The 21,919-nt window shown below is 41.8% G+C and overlaps 1 protein-coding gene across 3 annotated transcripts in view; it reads left to right on the forward strand.

The window, feature by feature from the left end:
* The window catches only part of ccdc88ab (coiled-coil domain containing 88Ab), a 144,910-nt gene that overhangs the window by 45,194 nt on the left and 77,797 nt on the right, over positions 1-21,919 (forward strand). For all 3 annotated transcript variants that reach the window (XM_056291278.1, XM_056291276.1, XM_056291277.1), the window contains exon 4: positions 12,620-12,689. In XM_056291278.1, the coding sequence (XP_056147253.1) occupies positions 12,620-12,689 (70 nt within the window). The remainder of the gene's footprint in view (positions 1-12,619; positions 12,690-21,919) is intronic.

A 21,919-nucleotide genomic window follows, 5' to 3' on the forward strand; every position in this document is an offset into this window, starting at 1 on the left:
GCATTGTTCTGAAGGGGATCAAATCGTATATTCATACATCTGCTTCTGTCCAACAGCTTTTAAATACTCCTTGATATTTTACTTTACAAGTTAGTCATATCTGTTTTATATGTTTAATGTAAGCACTCGACCAATGTAAATTACACATAGTCAAACATCAGTTACTGATCTTTCACATCTTTTGATCTCTAAAAAAAAAAAACTAGTCACAATCCAGATGGGGGGGCCTCAAAACTTATGTAATTAGATGACTTTATGGGAAGCTTTTTCAGTCATGTACCCGATTTTTGTTTGTTGGTGTTGTGCATATCTGGTGTACTTTTCTCTGAGCTGTGATATGAGTCATTCTTGTACTGTTTGGTCGTAAATACATATATACAAGGGGAAGTGACAAAAAAATCTGATTTGTATTTGGCTTCTGGTTAGTTGAAACGGATAAATGAACTTCTTGTTTATACAGAAGGAAGTGCTGCATCTAGAGCTCTTATTTTCCAACCTTGATCATCCGACAGGGTGGTGTTCAAGTCTTGCTTTCTGACAGGAAATTCATATACCGATAAAACATGACAGCAGTTGAATGGACAGTTAGCCCTATAGCTGAGTGGGAATGTCTAAACACTGATCATTGGCTGGCTCAGCCCAGCACATTGACTGACCAAAACCCACACAGAGAGACACCTACTGGGACCATCTTAAAGTTGTGCTGAAGTCAAGACACTATTAGTCCATGGGCCAGAGCCCAAAATTTCCTATTTCGGTACACTCAAGGTGGCAAAACTTACTTATAATTTTTAAAAGGATCCCTGTCTGTAGATGATATTTTGGTATGATAACCATTCCTGAGTGGCAGCTGTATCACATTTATCAGCTCATGAAGTTAACCACCCCCTAAAGTAAATTGCATTTTAGACGCTGGTGCATATCCTGGTTTAGCCTCATGGTCAGGACATTTTTCAATGTTCTATAATATTGTCTTTGGTATCATTTTAAAGGGGACCTTCTTAGCTTTCATTCAAGCCCTGTTGTGGATATTTCTCACAAATATAGAGGTCACTTGAGCTCTTCAACCCGTCAATAACACACATCTTTCTGCAATGTTCGCCTAAACTATATACTTTCTTTTAGCCCTGTGGCATCTAGGAATATCAGGGACACAAAACACAAAAACTGGAATACTCACAGGACTGTAAAGATTCAGGAAATGTATAATATACCCATACTATTTCATTGTGTGAGGTGATTGTGAACCTTAAATTAGAAGGGCATTATTACTAAGAAACTAACTAGACCAAAGCCAGTTAGTCCATGGGTCAGACCAGATATCGATATCACCCAAGGTGACAAAACTTCACTGGTGCCATTTTATTTGGTACACTAACAGAAGTAAAATAATACATGATAACCTTTCCAAATGAGCAGCTATTTCATTTTTCTTTCAGGAAACCTGTTTCTGTGCCTCTCACGATTGTGTATTTGCCCAGATTTTTACAAATATAGCATTTCAACACCCCTGGTACTGATTAGCCTAGCTTAAACTCTGGGACAGTTCTTAGTTGGCCAACAACCAAGGATAACCAGTACTGTGTACTTCCCTTCATTGTGCTAAGCTAGGCTAACGTGCAGCCAGATAGCTTTCTACTAAACACATATAGAGGAAACTGGTATCTATCTTCTTGTCTCACTCTGGAGAAGATTGTAAGCTAATTTCCCATAATGTTAGCATGTTCTTTTAATGTATATGTTAATATGATTAGTTAAAGTGGCTACGAGGAACTTTCATCTTGTGTTGATTTTAGCGGCCTCATGTGGACAAAATACAGCTGTTGCATAGCAACTAGGTAATGTATCTATTTGTGGCTATGTAAGATAAATAATGGTAATATGACGCTGGTGAAGCAAAGTAAACTTTGTTTTAGTAGTGTTCATACACCTAAGTTACATGTATTTGTTTGTATGTGGCAGGTGAAAACTGACTGAATATGGCCACTGGTGAACAAGCAAGTTTTTACCCAATACCAAAGCGCCCACGGGTGGAGTGCATTATCCACTGTTCTGATGATACAGATAAGCTGGTTTCACTACAAAGTGTCGACTCATGGAGAACTCTGCTCAGGGCAGCTCAGATACGAAATCATGCACCAGTTTTGAAACTGGCAAAAGACATTCCTGAGGGACAGATTCCAGCAATCTACTACCACAGAAAGTGTCGCAGTGTCTTCACTATGAAGCAAATTCTTGATGGCCTCCTTGCAAAAGAAAAGAAAAGTTGTGTCTCTGCTGAAGAGAAACAATCTAAGAGAGTAGCTCGACATGCTCCAAGTACATCTAGGACTTATGATGCAGAGTGCATATTTTGTCAGAAAAACAGCAAATATTCCAAGAGACAGAATACGAGAGAAGTACTGGTGCAGTGTCGAGAACTGCGAGCTGATGCAAAGATCAGGAGTGCAGCCACAAAGAAAAGGGACAGCAGAATCCTTGCCATTGTGAGTAGAGACCTTGTAGCAGCTGAAGGGCACTACCACAGGTCATGCTATAGACTTTACACCAAAGAAGAGGTTTCCAAAGGAGAGGTTGCCAGCAATGAAGATGATGATGCTGCAGCCCAGTATGAAGCTGCTGTGAATAAGGCATACAATGAGCTGTTCCTCTTCATCAGGATGGAGCTTTTTGGCAATCCTCAAGTGATGACAATGACTGATCTCTCTTCTAGACTGGTAGCTTCAATGAACTCCCAAGGCATTGCCCAAGTCAAGGAATCAACCAAGAAGCACATAAGGTGAAACCTGGAGAGTGAGTTTGCTGGAGCCTTGCAGATATTCCCTGATGAGAAAGGAAAATTCCTCCTCTATCCCGATAACTTGTCCATGAGGGAACTTGCCAAAGAAAATCAGTCTCTCAAAAGGGAGCTGCAGACCCTGAAAAGTGTCAGTGCACAAGATGTTATAGCCAAAGCAGCCATCAAATTGAGAGCAGACATTAAAAGTCAAGATGTTCCTCAAACCTGGCCGCCTGAAGTCAAACCAGAAGCAGAATGTCCTACCATTCCAGAGTCGCTCATTATCTTCCTGTACTCTCTACTCACAGGCTCAAATGATCCTGATCATGCATCCCAGAGAGTGCAGTGCCTTCTGCAGTCATTTGGCCATGACATAGTATATGCAGTGACATGTGGAAATACCAAGCCTTCCAAGCACATTGTTCTGCCATTCAGTGTCAAATCGTTGACAGGAAATGTAGAGTTGATAAACATCCTCAACCGACTTGGTCACAGTGTGTCCTATTCACAGATGGAAGAGATCAACACTGCCCTGTGTCTCCAGAAACTCTCATCATCAGGGAGTGGCATTGCCCTTCCAGCTAACATCCATCCTGGCATATTCACAACTTTAGCCTGGGACAATATCGACTGTCTTGAAGAAACTGTCAGTGGTGAGGGAACATCTCACAGAGTCAATGGGATTGCTGTGCAAGCAAAGCCAGTCAACCCACTTCCTGTCCAACCCATGCCCACTGTTCCCAAAACAAAGAAGAGAAGCATTGATGGACCCCCACCAATGTTACCAACTTACAATGCTGGACAACGGGTAGGGCCACCACAAAGCAAAAAGTCAGATGGCGATACTGCAGCCAATACTAAGCTTGCCAGAGAGAAAAACCTTCTTTGGGTCCTAGCACGCATGTCACAACAAGAAGAACAGTCAGTCAGCAGCTGGACAGGCTTCAACATCCTGACTCGAGGAGAGATGACGGTCATCCCCGACAATATAGGCTATCTGCCTACCATCAATGCTCCAGCGACACAAATGTCTACTGTCAACGAGGTGCTTAACCAGTCACTGAGCATCATGCAGTGCTTAGGCCTGAGGAAGATTGTCTGTGTCTTTGACCAAGCCCTGTATGCGAAGGCTGTCGAGATCACATGGAAACACCATGACAAGTTCCATGATATCATCGTTAGGCTTGGGGTATTCCACACCATCTGCACACTGCTGGCAATAATAGGAAAGCGTTTCCAAGATGCTGGACTCAAAGACCTCTGCATTGAGTCTGGCATGATTGCAGAAGGCTCAATTGCTGGTGTTATGGATGGCCGCAAGTACAACAGGGCAGTGTGACTACACAAACTCCTGTATGAGGCTCTCATGCGACTGACCTTGAATGGTTTCCTGTCCTGGTTGGAAGAAACTCACATAAATGACATGGTTCACCTGAATGAGACACTGAAGACCATTGACAGCCTTGGGAAAGAAGTCTCACAGCATGCTTTGAATGAGGTCCTCGAGAACAGCTCTTGTACACGCATCATGGATCTATTTGAAGTCTACCGTGAGTTCCTTAGAGGTGGAAACGGCAGCCTCTCGAACTTCTGGATGTCCTATTTGGACATGGTTGAAATCTTGTTGGGGCTCATCCAAGCATCCAGAGAGGGAGACTGGATGCTACACTTGGCTAGCATTCGAGCAATGATCCCATGGTGCTTTGCTTATGACAGGATGAATTATGCACGCTACCTCCCCTACTACTACGCCCAGATGTCTGAGCTGCCCATCACACACCCAGATGTGTACACAGAATTCATGGAAGGAGGCTTCTCAGTCCAACTGGGCTCCACCAATCCCTTTGGCCGAATCCCTGTTGACCAAGCTATAGAAGAAACGGTGAACAAAGACACCCAAACAGCTGGAGGGACAAAGGGATTCAGCTTGAAGCCAGGAGCTGTGACCAAATATTATCTCACAGCTGAGTATAGAAGCATGTACCTCAGACAGCTGAGAGACCTGACCGGTCAAGGCAGGTGCAAATGGTCTCATCCAGATCTACAGAGTCCAAGGATCAAGAGAGATGAAGCAGATGTCCAGTCTCTCATGGACCTTATGGAGAATAACTGGCTCAATCCTATGTCCCCTGATGAGATTGATTTGGTTAGCCTCTCCACTGGCAACATGGCTCCACCTGATGTGACCATAGATCTCGTGAGAGCTCTTGAGAAAGGAGAAGAGGCCTACCAAGCATTCCAGCAAACAAGGTTAGATGCAGACCCACCACCTGTGAAATTCCACGACAAGATGACCAAGCAAAGTCTGAAAACATTCTCCAATGTCAGCACAAAACAAGCTCATGGAAAGAAAGCACAGGATGTGGTTCTGAAGGCAGATAGAAACCTTTTCAGTCACATGATCCTGGTGGCTGAAAGCAGGAAGGTGAATCTGAAGGATGTCCTTGCCTACCCATTGGGCCCACTACCATGGGCACTGGCAAATGCTGATGGGTCCTTACGAAAAACAAACAAGGCTGCACTTGCCAGAGAGCTTGAAAAGAATGTATCTCCTGCAGAAGACATCCCAATCCCATCTACTTCCATCATTGATGGGATGAGCCTGGTCCAAAAAATGAATGGCAACAACAAAACCTTTGCACAGGTGGCAGAGTCAGCCTTGACCCAGGTCCTCCATGAGGGAGCACAGAGTGGGAGGATTGATGTTGTTTTTGATGTCTATCACCAGACTTCGATCAAAGATGCTGAACGACTGAACCGGGGTGGAGACATCACTCTCCAGTACAAGAATCTTGCAGGGGGACACCACGTCCAGCAGTGGAGAAAATTTCTGTGCAGTTCCTCCAACAAGACCAGTCTCATCAAGTTTCTGGTGGAAGAGTGGAAACTCCCACGATACAGAGCTATGCTGCATGGCAAGGTGTTGTACATGACCTGTGAGGAAACCTGCTACAAGTTGACAGAAGATGGGTGTGAGGAAGCAGCAGAACTGCACTCCACACATGAAGAAGCTGACACCCGTCTGCTCCTGCATGCATTGCATGCAGCAAATGCGGGCTCAAAGTCAGTTATCATCACAGCTGAGGACACTGATGTCATGGTGCTTTGTCTTGGCTTCCAGAAGGACATCACCTGTCCCATCTACCAGAAGTGTGGGACTCAGAACCGCACACGGTTTGTCGACATCACCAAACTGGCAAGTTCACTTGGAGACAGCATCTGTGACAGCCTAATTGGCTTACATGCCTTCACAGGCTGCGACACTGTCAGTGCATTCACTGGTCGAGGGAAGCTGAATGCCCTGAAGATAGTGAGAAAGCACACTTCCTGCCAAGAGACTTTTAGGGACAGACATGGAATGTGAGTGATGAGCTGTTCCAGAAAATTGAGCAGTTCACCTGTCGGATGTATGTTGCTAATAGCAGCACTGCTGAGGTGAACAAACTGCGTTACCAGCTCTTCTGCACCAAAAGGGGAGAGGTTGAGTCCAGCCAGCTGCCACCATGTAGAGACTGTCTCTTTATGCATGTTCAACGAGCCAACTATCAGGCAGCAATATGGAAGTGCTGTCTGCAGGCTAACCCTGTGGTGCCAAGCCCTACTTGAGTATGGATGGACAGACGATGAAGGCAAGCTGGCCATTTACTGGATGCGCTCCCCACCTGCACCAGATGTGGTCTTGGAAATGCTAACATGCAAATGTGTGCATTCATGCAAAATGCCAAGCTGCATGTGCCTGTCAAATGGACTTCCATGCACAGACATGTGCAGGTTACAGACCTGCAGTAACCAAAAACAGCAGGATGGTCCAGAACTGGACTTTGAACTTGGGGAGTCAGGTGATGAGAGAAACGAGCAGTTTGATGAATGACAGTGTGATGATTCTGATGGTATTACTGTGGTAGTAGTCTATTGATGCACAGGATGTTGATTCTGGACTTGGTTACCCAGAGCTTGATAACAATAATGTAACCATATTCACATATACCCATTACCCTACCCATTACCATTACATATACCCACTAATGATATGGGATTACATGTATCATTGACTAAGTATATGTAAATGTCAATGTTGTTTAAAATATTAAAATAGTTCATTACCTCACTATGGTATTCCTTTTTATCATGTATTTTGATTGTGGTATTTAAACAAATGTATAGAGACCAGTTTGTGACCTAACTGGCTTTGGTCTAGTTCTCATTTAAGGCTCACAATCACCTCACACAATGAAATAGTATGGGTATATTATACATTTTCTGAATCTTTACAGTCCTGTGAGTATTCCAGTTTTTGTGTTTTGTGTCCCTGATATTCCTAGATGCCACAGGGCTAAAAGAAAGTATATAGTTTAGGCGAAAATTGCAGAAAGATGTGTGTTATTGACGGGTTGAAGAGCTCAAGTGACCTCTATATTTGTGAGAAATATCCACAACAGGGCTTGAATGAAAGCTAAGAAGGTGCCCTTTAAAATGATACCAAAGACAATATTATAGAACATTGAAAAATGTCCTGACCATGAGGCTAAACCAGGATATGCACCAGCGTCTAAAATGCAATTTAGTTTAGCGGGTGGTTAACTTCATGAGCTGATAACTGTGATACAGCTGCCACTCAGGAATGGTTATCATACTAAAATATCATCTACAGACATGGATCCTTTCAAAAATTATAAGTAAGTTTTGCCACCTTGAGTGTACCGAAATATCGTCTGGCCCATGGACTATATATACCCCCGTTCACAAGTCCTAGGTCTGGGTTGTAGTCCTCAGACTGTGAATCCGAGGTGATGTTCCAGTGTCAATATCCAAGTCTGAGTTGAGACCTGACTCACTAAGATGCACATTGGTCTTAAAATATTTGCTTACTGTGGTATTGGTATTGACTGAAAGGTCTGTCTGATAAGTCAATGTATTGTCTCAACACATCTTTTCTGCAGTTTTTTTGAGCAGAACAGCATGGTATTAGTCAGCATAGTTTTTAACCATAGTTTCACTGTCTAACACCATCGTCATCTGTCCAGCTCCTCTGAATTGTATAGCCTTTGGTTATAATAGTTTCATTCTTAGATTGGTATTTGACAATCTGGGACCTGGGTTACCGATCCACTCTAAATTTAAATCTCAATTAGGGTCAGCCTGATAATGAAATGCTTTCATTATATTTCTGGAGCGCCAATGGGTTTGGAAATAGGTTTTAGGATGCAGCTAGACATCCCATGTCTCATGTCCCTCCCCCCTGAATGTTTCCTACACCAGTACAGACAGACTGCAGGGCAATTGGGTTCATAGATCTTTATCTCCATTGATAGGAAACCATAGCAACCATACAATGGTTACCATGTTAGTAACTCAAGACACCTCTAGGCAACCAGAGCCATAACCTTCAACCCCTACTGACCTTCACCTCAGCTGTGTGTGTGTGTGTGTGTGTGTGTGTGTGTGTGTGTGTGCGCGCGTGCGTGCGTGCGCGCGCGTGCGTGTGTGTGTGTGTGTGTGTGTGTGTGTGCGCGTGCGTGCGCGCACGCATCTCACTCCCAGTCAGTAAGACCCCCCCCCCCCCCCCCCATACGTGTGCACGCTCAGACGCACTGGAACATAAAACATGAGCTTGCAGATTTGCCTTGTTCCCAGGCTAAGACACCAAGGCATTTTGAGGACACAACCATTGTTTGATTGATGTAAGTAACTACTAACGTTACAGTATCCACAAACAGGTAATGTTACTGCAGAAGTTATCATTGATAATTAATGTTAATTTTACATTAGTTCTGTTAGGTAGCTAACGGGCCCCCTTCCGTCTGTGGCTTTCTGCGTCGCAGCGGTTGGGCATTTTCACAAGGCAGTACTTGATTTTGTGACGGGAGGCGGGCCATTGGAGGGGACTGGGTACGGCAGTGTGCGATGGTGACTCTGGACGTGCGCCCGGCCCTTCTTGTGGATCTCCCCAGCTATGGTTCCCACTGAGGGGGAACGAATCTGTATTAAAGGCCCCCACACATGAAATATGGACTTTTCAAGCTGATAAATGATTTCCTGAGATCACCCATCAAGTTTTATAGTTTGGTTCATCCTCAGAAAATGTTTTCAGTTGAAATCGGTCAGAGCACAATGTTCTTCATAGATCTACCCTCTTAATTTTGCTCTCAAAGTGCAATAGATTGATGCATTTAACTTCAAAATGTATAAAACTTTGTTCTGGGGAAACATGCCCCTTGGCCCCCCTAGAGGATCTGAGGGTTCACCCACCACAGTCTCACAAAATCCTGGGGATTTTTCTAACTTTGCCCAATACTTTTCATCTCACACCAGCTATTAGCAAATGGTGTGCTAAAGAATAGTCTACCATACAGTCAGTTACACTGGTATGAAAGAGAAGAGGGAAGCTGCATTATTGGATAGTGAATAAAGGAAAACTACAAATTGTAATTTATAAAGAAAGCGAAACTTAGCCACTTTCACCAAACCAAGAACCAAGATGACTCGTTAATATTAAAATGCTCCTAGCTACACAGCTGGGATGGGTTAAATGCAGAGTGTAATTTCCCTATGAGGATCAATGAATTATCTCAAATAAAATCTAGAAAATTTATATTTTCTTATGTAATAAAAGCTGGTTTATGACCGTGTGCTATATTTCCTGTTTCCCTATGATGAAGTAATGCAATATGTATAGGACAGATGGCTTTGGTGGGGGTTCTCCAAAACTTCCCTCTTATATAAGCCTCTGTTTTGGTGACATCAGCAAGAAACTGCTAAGAGCAGTCCTACAGACAGGTCAGAAGAGTTCAAAATGCACTCTGCCATGGGGTGCACATGAAATATTCAACATGGGTAGACCTTCATGTCTCAGGAAAGCCACCCTCCATTTCAGCACAGCTCTGCTGTTGGCTATATTTATATTATTGTTGGGTTAGAACTCTTGAAATATTCTTGCAGGCAGTTGTCAAGTCAGAGATTTAATTTACAATTTATAGGCAGGTTAAAATGGCTTGCACCAGGACATGTTAAGTGATTCAGTTTTTGCTTGTTTGGGAAGCACCAGGATGTAATTTGTTATCAGAAAACATGGATATAAAACATGATAGTAAGTATGGGTCCTTCTTGTTTGTGTGCTTTAGGAAGACGCAATGAGTGTTGCGCTTGGTTCACTGCCAGTTTAATACCTGCGCACAGGTTGGAAACATGGGGTTCCTTGTTTCTTTCTGTTGTATCTGTATTTTGTGTCAACACACACAAACCTGTGTGTTCAATATTGTAACACCTGGTTTCATCTTGTTTTTTTATGATTAGTAAGTGAACAGATAGGGTTTGATTGCATAAGGCATAGTAAGTCACTAGCTTCCTGTCCATCAAGCTATTTTTGTGTACATTTTGAGGTTGCAAAGAGAAAAAAATTGAGTGGTGCTTTTGAATTAGCTGAAGGAAAATTCAAAATTTTAGGAAATTATTACCAAATAACGCTGAATTTGGAGCTCGTTTGGGAGGAAATATTTGTCATTGTTATATTTTCTTTGCAATTTTTCACCTGGATTGTTTTGGTGATGTTGTTTTTTTCGACCCTATACAAAAGGAGATTAGCATAAAATTCCAGCTTTTTAAAAGTTCACTTAAAATTTCTGTAACTTTTGGATGGAATTGGCACAACTGACACTTGTATTACCAGAGCATGTACACTTGCACACATACCCCACTAACCAGCATACACAGCATACACATATGCATATACAGAAACACGTAAATAACGTGAATATAATAAATCTGAGATGACAGCGACTGTTGGTAGGAATCACACAAACAAATGTGGTGTTTCTGTCTGTCACTGAGAAGCCAGTAACGAATACACACACACACACACACACACACACACACACACACACACACACACACACGACATGTCACATGAGACCCCTGTCCATTGTAGGAGATTGATACTGTCTGTATTGCTGTTCCCTAGCTGCCTTTGAAGCTTAGACTTCAGGCCTTGCCCAAGTTCCAAAAATGTGTCCAGGTTTAAACTGGAGACCTAACACTCAATATTTTCCTTTGATTGAAGGTGATATTACAACTTAATAACAACACCATTTGGTTTCCTTAGGGAGCACCTGGGTTTCATCTTGTATATACGTATGGTCTGTGTTTCTTATTGTTGTATTGAAACTGTCCATCTCTCATGACAGTGCACACAGCACTGAACTACTATTCCCCTTGGGCTACAAGTTCTATGTTATTTGAAGCTGAAACATTAATGACAGTCTGCTATAAGAAACATTTCTGACACTAGTGCCAGTACACTAGAGCAGTGGTTCTCAACCTTTTTGGGGTCCTGGACCCCCTGCGTATTTTTGATCTACCCTGAGGACCCCTCCACCTGATCTTGGGGGAGGGGGGTTGCAATTTGATAGAAACAGTAGAAACTGCATTTTAAATTGCATTATAGCATTTATTCACTCTGGGGCAAAAATAAGAGCTTTCAGTTGTAACTTAGATATAGTTAACAAAACAGAATTCTTATGCAGTAACTTTCAGATATATGTAACAAAACAGAATATGTATTCAGTAACTTTCAGATATATGTAACAACAGAATTTTTATGCAGTAACTTTTAACAATGCAAACGGGAGCGAGATCTCATTAAAATACAATAAATTACACTTGTGAAACAGATGTAATTAGAGAAAAAATTCCTGTTACCCTTTATAGTTTAGGTAGATAAAGGTCTCAGTCACATTTGAGTAAAATAATCCTATTTCTATAAATGTCATAGGATCTTTTTTTTAAAGATATTTTATTTTCACGGACCCCTTGCAATTACACCATGGACCACAAGGGGTCCGCGGACCCCCGGTTGAGAAACACTGGTCTATACCACCATTGCCTACCAACACAGGGATCGCCGGTTCGAATCCCTGTCACCTCTGGCTTGGTCGGGCATCCCTACAGACACAATGGCTGTGTCTGCGGGAGGAAAGCTGGATGTGGGTATGAGTCCTGGTTGCTACACTAGCACCTCCTCTGGTTGGTTGGGGCACCTGTTCAGGGGGGAGGGGGAGCTGGGGGTGATAGCGTGATCCTCCCACTAGAGGAATTACACCTGCATTATTTGAACATGTATACATTAGCATTGTTTTCTCATGATTTATAATTTAAAAAAAGAAATAATTTCATTGACTTGGGGACCACGATGACCTTTTTTTTGGGGGGGAGGGGACAAGCTTTGACGTCTTCATTTTAGCTAAGAAAATAGCTAAAATCAACCCAGTATTTCAGACTTTTGTTGGGATTGCATTATAGGGTGTATTAATGTATTGTGATTTTTTTGTTTCCATGGTTGTACATTTCATCATACTTGCAGTGCTGAATTGTTTCATTTCATTATGCATGGCAACGTAGTAGTTCAGTGTTGTTCAAAATAGTCAGTATGTTCACATAAGATGCCAAAAGTGCAAAGATGTATTTTTTCTGCCCCAAATAATTCACTAATTCTCATCTATATAATACCCACCAAAACAATTTATTTCATTATTATTTAAGAAAAACCATTTAGGCCTACCATTGCTTTTTAGGTGTTGGACTTGTTTTGTAAGTTAATTGACTAGGTTCTGTACTTTTAATGGTGTATTTGACCCCCCCCCCCCGTGGACGGGGGATTGAGCCCCTCTTTTGCGATACCTGTAAAAACTAACCTTGAGCAAGAGTTGTATAGATTGAGGGTGCTGCAATTGTTAACTGTTACTGGTCAAATCTTTTGGGGTTTAAATTGAGTAGGCTATACTATGTATAAGAGGGAAATCAAAGTTATTATAACCTAAATACTTTTCTCAATTGTCTATGAAACAGGAGAGTCTTCAGCAGCTTGTTATGATGCCTCTTCCCAACGTGCTGGTGCTGGGCCGCAGCCCTCTCTGTGGTATGTATCCATTTATTCTAAAATACCACAGAACTTCCATATCTACTCTAACTTTGACATCTTGAGGCCTTAACCTACAAGTATCAGAACACCTGAAGTAGAATGAGGAAACACTCGCCCCATAGACAATCCAAGTCAGTTGGACTACATAGTTAATAAGCCTGAACACAGCTGACATCCCTTGTCAGGAGTGTGCATTTTTGTGAAAACTTCGTCTCTTAATTAGAATTCGGAAATATTGATTGCTGAATTCTAATTAAGACTTTGTTTCTTGGTTACACTGAGAGAGCCACGAAACCAGAGTCAAATTCCATGTATGTGCAAACCTACATGGCCAATAAACTTGATTCTGATTAGAATTCAGTAATAGACATTGTAAGTCTCAAATGCTTTTATGTTTTACATGAGATTTCATCTGGCTGTAGAGTTATTTCTTCCACGAGTGACCCGTTTGCTCTACCTGAGCGAGATAAGTCTATGACAGTCGTGTTTAATTTCTTCTACCAAAAACAAGAGAGCGGAACAGATTTTGGCTGGGTTTACATGAAAACATAATATGATTTCATGATATATGACAAAACTGTTTAGACATAAGGAGGTGGTTTCAAGGACCATGCAAAGGTTATTTTGGGTGTCTACAGCCTGTGCCACTCTAAAGTGGTATAGGCTGCAGTCTAAATGTGTTTGCCTTTTGTTCTTAATTTCTTTCACTGCTATTTAGAAATTTGGCTACAATTTTGACTGATTCATTGATACTATAAGAGGAACAGAAATGCCAGAGGGAAAAAAAAATTCTTCAACAGCAGAACATTTCCACAGAATTCAAAATGTTTTCGTCACACCAAAATGTTTTTGTCACAGTGTGACGAAAACACTTTGAATTCTGTGGAAATGTTATGCTGTTGAAGACATTTTTTTCCATGTGTGGTATTTGAAAAAGTTACTGTGACAAAAACATTTTGAATTCTGTGAAAATGTTCTGCTGTTGAAGACATTTTTTTTTCCATCTGGCATTTTTGTTCCTCTTATAGTATCCTTTTATCCTCCTTTTATCCTTTTATATTTTTTCTTCTTATAGTGTATATTGCTCATAAAGACAAATCCTAATTTGCTAATTGTCTTTTTATGGACATTTCTATGACTGAACCTTCTGGTGTAGGGGCTGTGACATGTACACCTCGGGTTTTGTATACTCATATTTTTACTCAAATTTTCCCACAGCCAAAATCCCTTAAATTAGTTAAATCTGCTACCCTAAGTATTAAATTCATTTAACCTTTATCAGCCTTGACCTATTGAGTCCAGCGCTGTTATTTGATATGCCTACACAGGGTCTTAAAGCCGCGTTGGTGCAGTGCGAAGCGTTTCATTGTCATGAAAGTATTATTGAATGATGCCCTGACTAGCTTGACCTATGGAGCCCAGACAGGCTACCTGATATCCCAGTGTGCCCTTGCTAAGGCCACGGTCTGTAACTATACAGAACGTTGCTAGCGGTTCCACTATTACACAGTAGGACAGCAGGATTATGGCCAAAAAAAATGACATCACAATTATTTCACTAAATATTACAATCACAATTATTGGTCTCAGTTTCAGCATTGTCTCTGAGGACAAGCTAAAAAAATAGTTGAACATGAGTTTAACTTTAATGTAGTAGTATCTGTTGGTAAACATTTTCCGCAAACCTTGTTCTGTTATGTGCTTCTTAGCCATAGTAACATAACTTTTTCTTCAAACTTGATGCTATCTGCCTCATTATTCTACATGTGGCTGCCATGGACCATGCATGACATCATTTTGCTAGGGAAACAGTAATTATTACCAACAGTAATTATTAAAATGAGCAGCTACCAAAGTGTTCATTATGATTTCGATATTTGTTAATTATCTGTTGTCTTACAAGGACATTTCTTTGTATATTAATCTTCAGGATTGTTGCTTGAATTATATTTAATAGAACTCGATAAGTAACATTCCCACGATTTAATCTTTTTAAATTTGTAAAATTATTATTAACATCCATTTATATTGGTTTTTTTTTTAGAGCTCTTCCTTTTGGGCCTTTTCTCAGTTTCTCAGCTGATCGGTATACTACTCTCATTACAACATTACATAGTTACCAGGAGAATTCAAGTCTCTGTTTTAGGGAATCTGGCTGCAGGAACTTGCAAAGTAGATCAAATAAAAGCAAGAGACACTGGGATAACATTTTTGAATATTATGTCCATCTGTGTAGCATTTACGCGTTATGAAAAAAGCTATGTGCAGGATTTTTAATTTGGTTTCCTACTGCATAATTGATAGGGACAATTGATTTTAGGTGTTCTCGAGCTCTTACTGTATATACAAAACTCACAGACATTGAAAGCTCCCAGACCTCAGAGCAAACAGCCGAACAGGCTGTAAGCATTAGGTTGCATTCCTCAGGGTTCCTTTTGCCCCTTAACCCCTAGCTAGCAAGATCAGTCAGCTAGACATTCAGCCAGCCAGCCGGACAAGCCAGCAGTGGCTACAAAATCTGACTGTTCGACTCCAGGGCTTCCAGCTGAAAGTCATTGGCCATGTGGCTTTTATTATGCTCTCATTAGGGGGCAGGGGTTTTGTGTGTGTGTGTGTGTGTGTGTGTGTGTGTGTGTGTGTGTGTGTGTGTGTGTGAGAGAGAGGGGGGGGAGTGTTAACAACACTATGCTATTGGAACAAGCAGTGGTACCCCCAGGCTCAGATTTAACCTTGTCTGTTTTGTGAACACACACACACACACACACACACACACACAATCGAACACACATTTACTTGTGCCTGCATTTATGCCTACAGATGCACACACACACACACACACACACACATACACACACACACACACACACACACACACACACACACACACACACACACACACACACACACACCATCGTTGTTTAGTCTGTCTAAAGGGAGGTTTCAACAATGATCTGGTCTGATCTAGGGTCTTTCCAGGCTGCATACTGTTGCTTTGTTCCGACTTTCAGCCTGATGCTGGTCTTCCTCGGAACAACACTGTATATGTCATTATGAACTAACTAGTTTTAAATGCTCTAGAGTCACTTGTACTATTTCATTTGAACAGCTTTGTTCGGGGGGAGGGGGTTTAAGCTACTGTTAATCTTTTTCATTAATACACAAGTTCTGAATTTTTAATTTTCAAATTGAGTAGTGATAGATTTTTTTTTGTTTTTGTTTAGAGAGATGTAGGCTTACGCAATTTATTTGGCAACCATGTTCCTTCACAAAGATCTTATATCTTGCTATGAATTAAAAAAGCAGAAAACCAAATCGTTGCTTTTATATCATGTTATATGTGGCTCTTGGTATCTGATTTAATGTCATCAGATACTATACTTTGATACTTATTCTAGCCTAATATTACTGGTATAGCTTGTTACTATATTAGTACATCAAGTGGTGATTCCCAAGTGAGCTGTTTTTGGTAAATAATGGTGCAAAATATATATTTTTAAACTTGATCTCTGTCCATGAAGAGATGCCTTCATATCGTTCATATATTGTCAGTCAGATATTGTCATATGTCATTCCTGTATTGTTTTGAGTTTTGGAGATCACCTCCTGTCAATGAACAACAGCAACAAGATGCAGTGATTGCTCGCCACTGACAGGGCATCTACTGAGAGTTCGTGATATCCCAAGTTTTTCTGTCCTTGTAAAATCAAAATTCCGGCCAACGTGGAGTATCCTCTGACAAGGCTGACTGGGTTGCGTGAGCCCAAAACGCCGAGCTTGTGTCCGAGTCATGACCCATAATTCCATCTCTCCCGTGGCTTCAAGCTGCCTTCCGTCTAACAAAATGGAAATATTTTAAACTGATCTTAAAAAAGGAACAAGCCAGCTCATTCTGTCCTGTCTCAAAAATATATTAAATTCTTTGTGGCGTATTGTCAAAGCAATGTTGGATGGTCTGCACCAGTTCTATCACTGAAAATTGTAGTCATCTGGCTCAGAACAGCTCTTATCAGGTCATACTCATTGTGGCAGAGGAGAGTGGTGTGCGAGACATCAAACACGCACACACACACACACACACACACACACACACACACACACACACACACACACACACACACACTGCCTATTCTATCACTCTCTCACTCATATCAGGGATAGACGCTAATATTTTTAAGCACGTTTTTGGTGGCCCAAATGTAAATACACAGAAAAGGCAATTTAACACAACTTAACGCTGTGACACATCAACAAATGAAAAGACATCAACAAAATGAAAATATATAACTATTTATGTAAATTGAAAACTCAAGTTCATTTGTAAACATACATACATAGTCTCTGTCTCTTAGTTCAGTCTCTTTCTCGCACCCCCCCATGCCTCTGCCTCATACACACTCTCTCTCGCTCCCTCCATCCCTGCCTCCCTCCCTCCCAGCATTGTGCCTGTCAGTCATGTCTGCAATAAAAACATTACAAAAGGCAGTAGAAAACCTATAACACATACGTCTAACTGTAGCCAAAATTGTCAAAATACATGGGCAGAATGAATTTTTTTTATAATTATTTAAATTGAAAACTCAAGTTTTTGTAAACATATGGTGCATATATTCTCTCACAGTCTCAGTTCAGTCTTTTTCGCATCCCTTTGCCTCATACACTCTTGCTTGCTTGCTCCCTTCCTCCCAGCATTGTCCCGGCGTCAGTCATGTGTGCAATAAAAACATTACAAAAGCAGTAGAATTATAATCCGCAAGAACTGAAATATAGCGGGCTTGGTACAGCTTCTCCGGTGTTGGTTCCCAGATGTCGTTGTAGATGTAGGGAATGAATCTACAGCAGTAAAGTTGCCGACAACAACATTAACACCATTAACTATGAGCAACTAGCTGCAACACAAACAGAAAATATGCTATGTGAGCTAGCCAACAATGGCCTACTGCTGATGAAGAGTAGCTAACATTACATTATTTGTCCAATAAATTTAGGTAGCTGCTCTACTTAGTAGCATTAGCACTATGTTAATTTACAGCATATAAACCTAACCAGCTAGCTAGCTAACTAGATTAGAATTAAACCAACTCACCTTGCTATGGCTTTGTTGTTTGCATATCCATGCACCATGTCCACGCCGTTCTTGATATGGAGTTCAATAAGCCCAGGCAAAGCACTGAATGCGATTTCGTTGCGAACAGACAAGGCTCAACATTTTCAGTTTTTATTTTTCAAAGCCATCCAGCATGCCGAATTTCGCCACAAGAGGACACTGTTACATAACCTCACATGAAAAGGAACAACTTTTGGATCCGTGGAAACATAAAATCTGTGTGAAAATCAGTTTAAACCGATCTGCTCCTTTTGGAAAAAAATCTGGGTATTTTTCGGGGGAAAATCGGTAAAAACCAAACACGCTGAGCCTTGCGTACAGAATAATATGTGATGTTGAAATCATTTTCTCCCGTTATTCACTCTCCATTCACGTATTTGTCTCCCCATGGGTGTATTTTCAGGCGATGTAACTGCAAGGTGTACAACTGTACACCTTAAGTGTTGGCCACTTTTTCCATTAATTTTGAAGTGGTGTTTCCCGAAGGCATTGTTTGCGATGAAAAATTAGCTAGACTTCTCGGCTTGTTGAGGAAACTGGCGGCACACACCGCAGTACATTACGTCCTTAGATGTGTCATATTCTAGCCACTTAAACTCTTGCTTCCTTCCATTCACTCCTAAATTTTTGTTGCCGTTCTGTTTTTTCATAGTCCACCTTTTGTGTTTCTGGTTCTTCTGTAGGGATCGTGTTCGCAGCTTGAGTAACGTTAGGCTTAGTAAACCCATACTTCAGCAGCCCCGACATATCGGCAGCTAGCCGGCGACGAGTAAAATTAAGTTATTGTTAATTGTTTTCGCAGAATGTTGAATTAAAGGGCACGATGTTTGTGGAACTGTGACGTTGCGTTTGCAAAGGGTGATTTTTTTTTTTAATTTAACCTCGACTTGGTGGCCACAGGGGGCCACCTACTGGGGATATATGGTGGCCACAGAGTAACTTTTTATGGCCACAGGCCATTGGGCCATGGTTAATGTCGAACCCTGCATATACAAATTGACAATGGCTTTGCTGGAAAATAGGGTTAGTCACTGTCCTTATGACCTAGTGTTTCCTGTCAGGAGGAGGGGAAGGAGGGGAAGGGGTGGGAGTGAATAGAGAGAACTGTCGGTCAGGAATCGCAGATGATAAACAACATAGCTTACATCAGAGGAAACGAAAGAAAGGCGGAAAGGATGGGTGGATGTGTTGCAGAGAATAGCTGGAGAAGAGTGAGGGTGTTAGTAGACGAGCAGAGCGAGGAAAGAGTGTATGAAAGGTGTAATGGGGGTGTTGAAAGGGTGAGGAAGTGTGTGCTACCAGAGAGATAGGGCCTGCTTGGGTACAGAGCAGTACTGTGATGACAAAGCCTACTTGCTGCCTCTGCTGGAGGGAGATTTTGCCGTTCAACCTTCTCTCCCCTCCTTTTTCTCCCCTGTACTCTTTTTTTTTTCTATCTCTCTCCTCTGTTGGTGTTTCATTTGTGCTGTGGCTTTACCCTCCTTTGTCTGGTTTCATCCCCCCATCTCCTTGCCTTTCTCGCTCATTCTCTTACACCCTCATTTCCCTCTTCAAATTATTCATCCAAAGAAGTTTTTATCTGTCCCATATGGTTCCAGCATATATGGTGGGCTAAATCCCTCAACTGAGGAGACTTCATGCTGATATGGCTCTATTAAAATACAGTTTAAGCCCCACAGCTAAAAAAAGGCTTTATCTACCCAAATTTACCTTCACCAAAATGTAGCTTTATTTTTCGGATAATTACATTTTCTCTTTAGATGACATGTGGGTGTTATAGCGTGATATTTTTGAATATTTTGTGATTATTAATTCCTTTCTTCCCTTCCTTTTTTCCTGTTCAGTGGTATCTCTGAAGTTAAATAAATTCAGCTTAAGGATTTTTTTCTAAAATTTGATACTCTATCCGCATTTGAATGAAATAAACACATAGTACTTGTATTTGGGTGGCACGGTGGCCCAGTAGTTAGTGCTGTCACCTCACAGCAAGAAGGTCCTGGGTTCAAACCCCAGGGTTGTCCAACCTTGGGGGGGGGGGGTGTTATCCTCTGTGTGGAGTTTGCATGTTCTCCCTGTGTTTGCAGTGGGTTTTCTCCGGGTGTTCAGGTTTTCCCCACCAGCAAAAGAAACATGCATGTTTAAGGGTTATACTCCTGTCTGTGCTCTTGACCAGGGCAATGGGAAAAGAACTGGAGTTGGTGCCTGGGCGCAGCATGAAGGCAGCAGCCCCCTGCTCCTAGCTACACAAATCATAGCTAGGATGGGTTAATTTGCAGTCACTGAATTTCCTCAAGGGGCTTAATAAAAGAAACATAAATTTTAAATCTGAAAATGGTTTTAATTGAGAAATTAACCCCCCCCCCATTTTCTCCCCAATTGTACCTGGCCAATTCCTCCACTCCTCCGAACTGCCCCGGTCGCTGCACCACCCCCTCTGCTGATCCGGGGAGGGCTGCAGACTACCACATGCTTCCTTTCACCTGACAGTGAGGAGTTTCACCAGGGGGACATAGCGCGTAGGAGGATCATGATACCCCCCCCCGGTTCCCCCTCCCCCCCCGAACAGGTGCCCTGACTGACCAGAGGAGGCACCATTGCATTGACCAGGATACACACTCACATCCGGCTTCCCACCTGCAGATACGGCCAATTGCGTCTGTAGGGACATCCGACCAAAGCCGGAGGTAACACGGGGATTTGAACCGTCGATCCCTGTGTTGGTAGGCAACGGAATAGACCGCTATGCTACCTGGACGCCCCAAAAAAAGCGCCCAAGTCGATTGGACGGGAAATATGGGGGGGGGGGAGTTTTTAATAAGCAGTGCTCAAGCTAAAAATTCTACCTAGTAAAAATATTTTGCCTGTTAATGTTTGCATGCACAGCCTCCTAGTAGGACCCTCACATGAATGTGACCAATTCTAATATGAACTTGCACTTTCAAAAAAAAGCAAAAACATTTGCTATACGACCATTTTGGGCAAACCATAGGTCTGTCTTTATATTCATAGGTAAACTGTTCATGCTTGCGGATGCACAATTCACATCTATGGTTGCCTCTGTTCAGGCAGCGACAAGAATACACAATACTTCCTGTTTTGACTGCAACCTAGAGGAAGTTGTTCCTTTTATAACGTTTGCATTTTTTGGATTATACAAACTCTTTTAATAACTTTTGATTATGTCGCTGCACGATCTGAGTCAATTGTAGATGAGTCGTGCGTGCACGAGCATAAACGGTTTACCCAGCTTTATTATATTATGAAAATAAAGTCAGAGGTTATTGTTTTAGGTTCATCGAGTTTTCCTCCAGTTTTGCTGTGCTGAGGTCAGCAGTGAATGATTTGCTGAATTGCGAAAGGTTATCGACTTCTCGTTTACTTTCAAGACTCGTACCTGAATACACAATGTTTTGACACTGTCGCTCCTCTATCTAAGTAAACTGTGCGCATTCTCACATACATTTACGGTGGACTCAGATCGGGCAGCAACAAGAGAGCAGCGTTGGTCGAGCGAGCTAGAGAGTGAATGAAGAGAGGGAGCAGCTGTAGCGAGAATAAATGTTTTCGAGAGGTTTTGAAGCACTGCAACCACGAGAGGTTCTTGATCGTAGTCATAACTGTGCACAAAAAATATTAGGCCGATATTTAAGTAATATGTGAGATTAGCTGCGGACCGATACACACACAGACACGTGACCAAATGCAATATCCCCTCCATGCTACTGCCTGGTGGCGATAATTAACACCTTGCTTCCTAAAATCTTTAAGGAAAAAAACAAGATTTCTTAGCATACCCTGCGTTACACTTAAACAAACAGGCTGGGACAGTCAAGGTCCTCAACTGATATATTTGGTGGTGAAGTATTTTGCTTAAGGGTACATTAGCAGTAACTGTTGAGTCGTGTTGATAGTGCATATACTACCATACAGATGTACATAAAAATCCATTGGGAGTATTCATTGGCATTTGCTTAATTTTTCCATTATTGGACCAGCTTTGTCCAGTCTATTGTCAAGCAATGAGAATTCGTTGAAGCGAGTTTCCAGTACTCCTGTTTAAAATGTAAGTTTACCACAATATGACCGGTGGTAGTGGAACTCTGTTTCATGGTAAAATGATAAC

This window comes from Lampris incognitus, chromosome 13 (genome assembly GCF_029633865.1).
Source record: "Lampris incognitus isolate fLamInc1 chromosome 13, fLamInc1.hap2, whole genome shotgun sequence".
Classification (NCBI taxonomy): domain Eukaryota; kingdom Metazoa; phylum Chordata; class Actinopteri; order Lampriformes; family Lampridae; genus Lampris; species Lampris incognitus.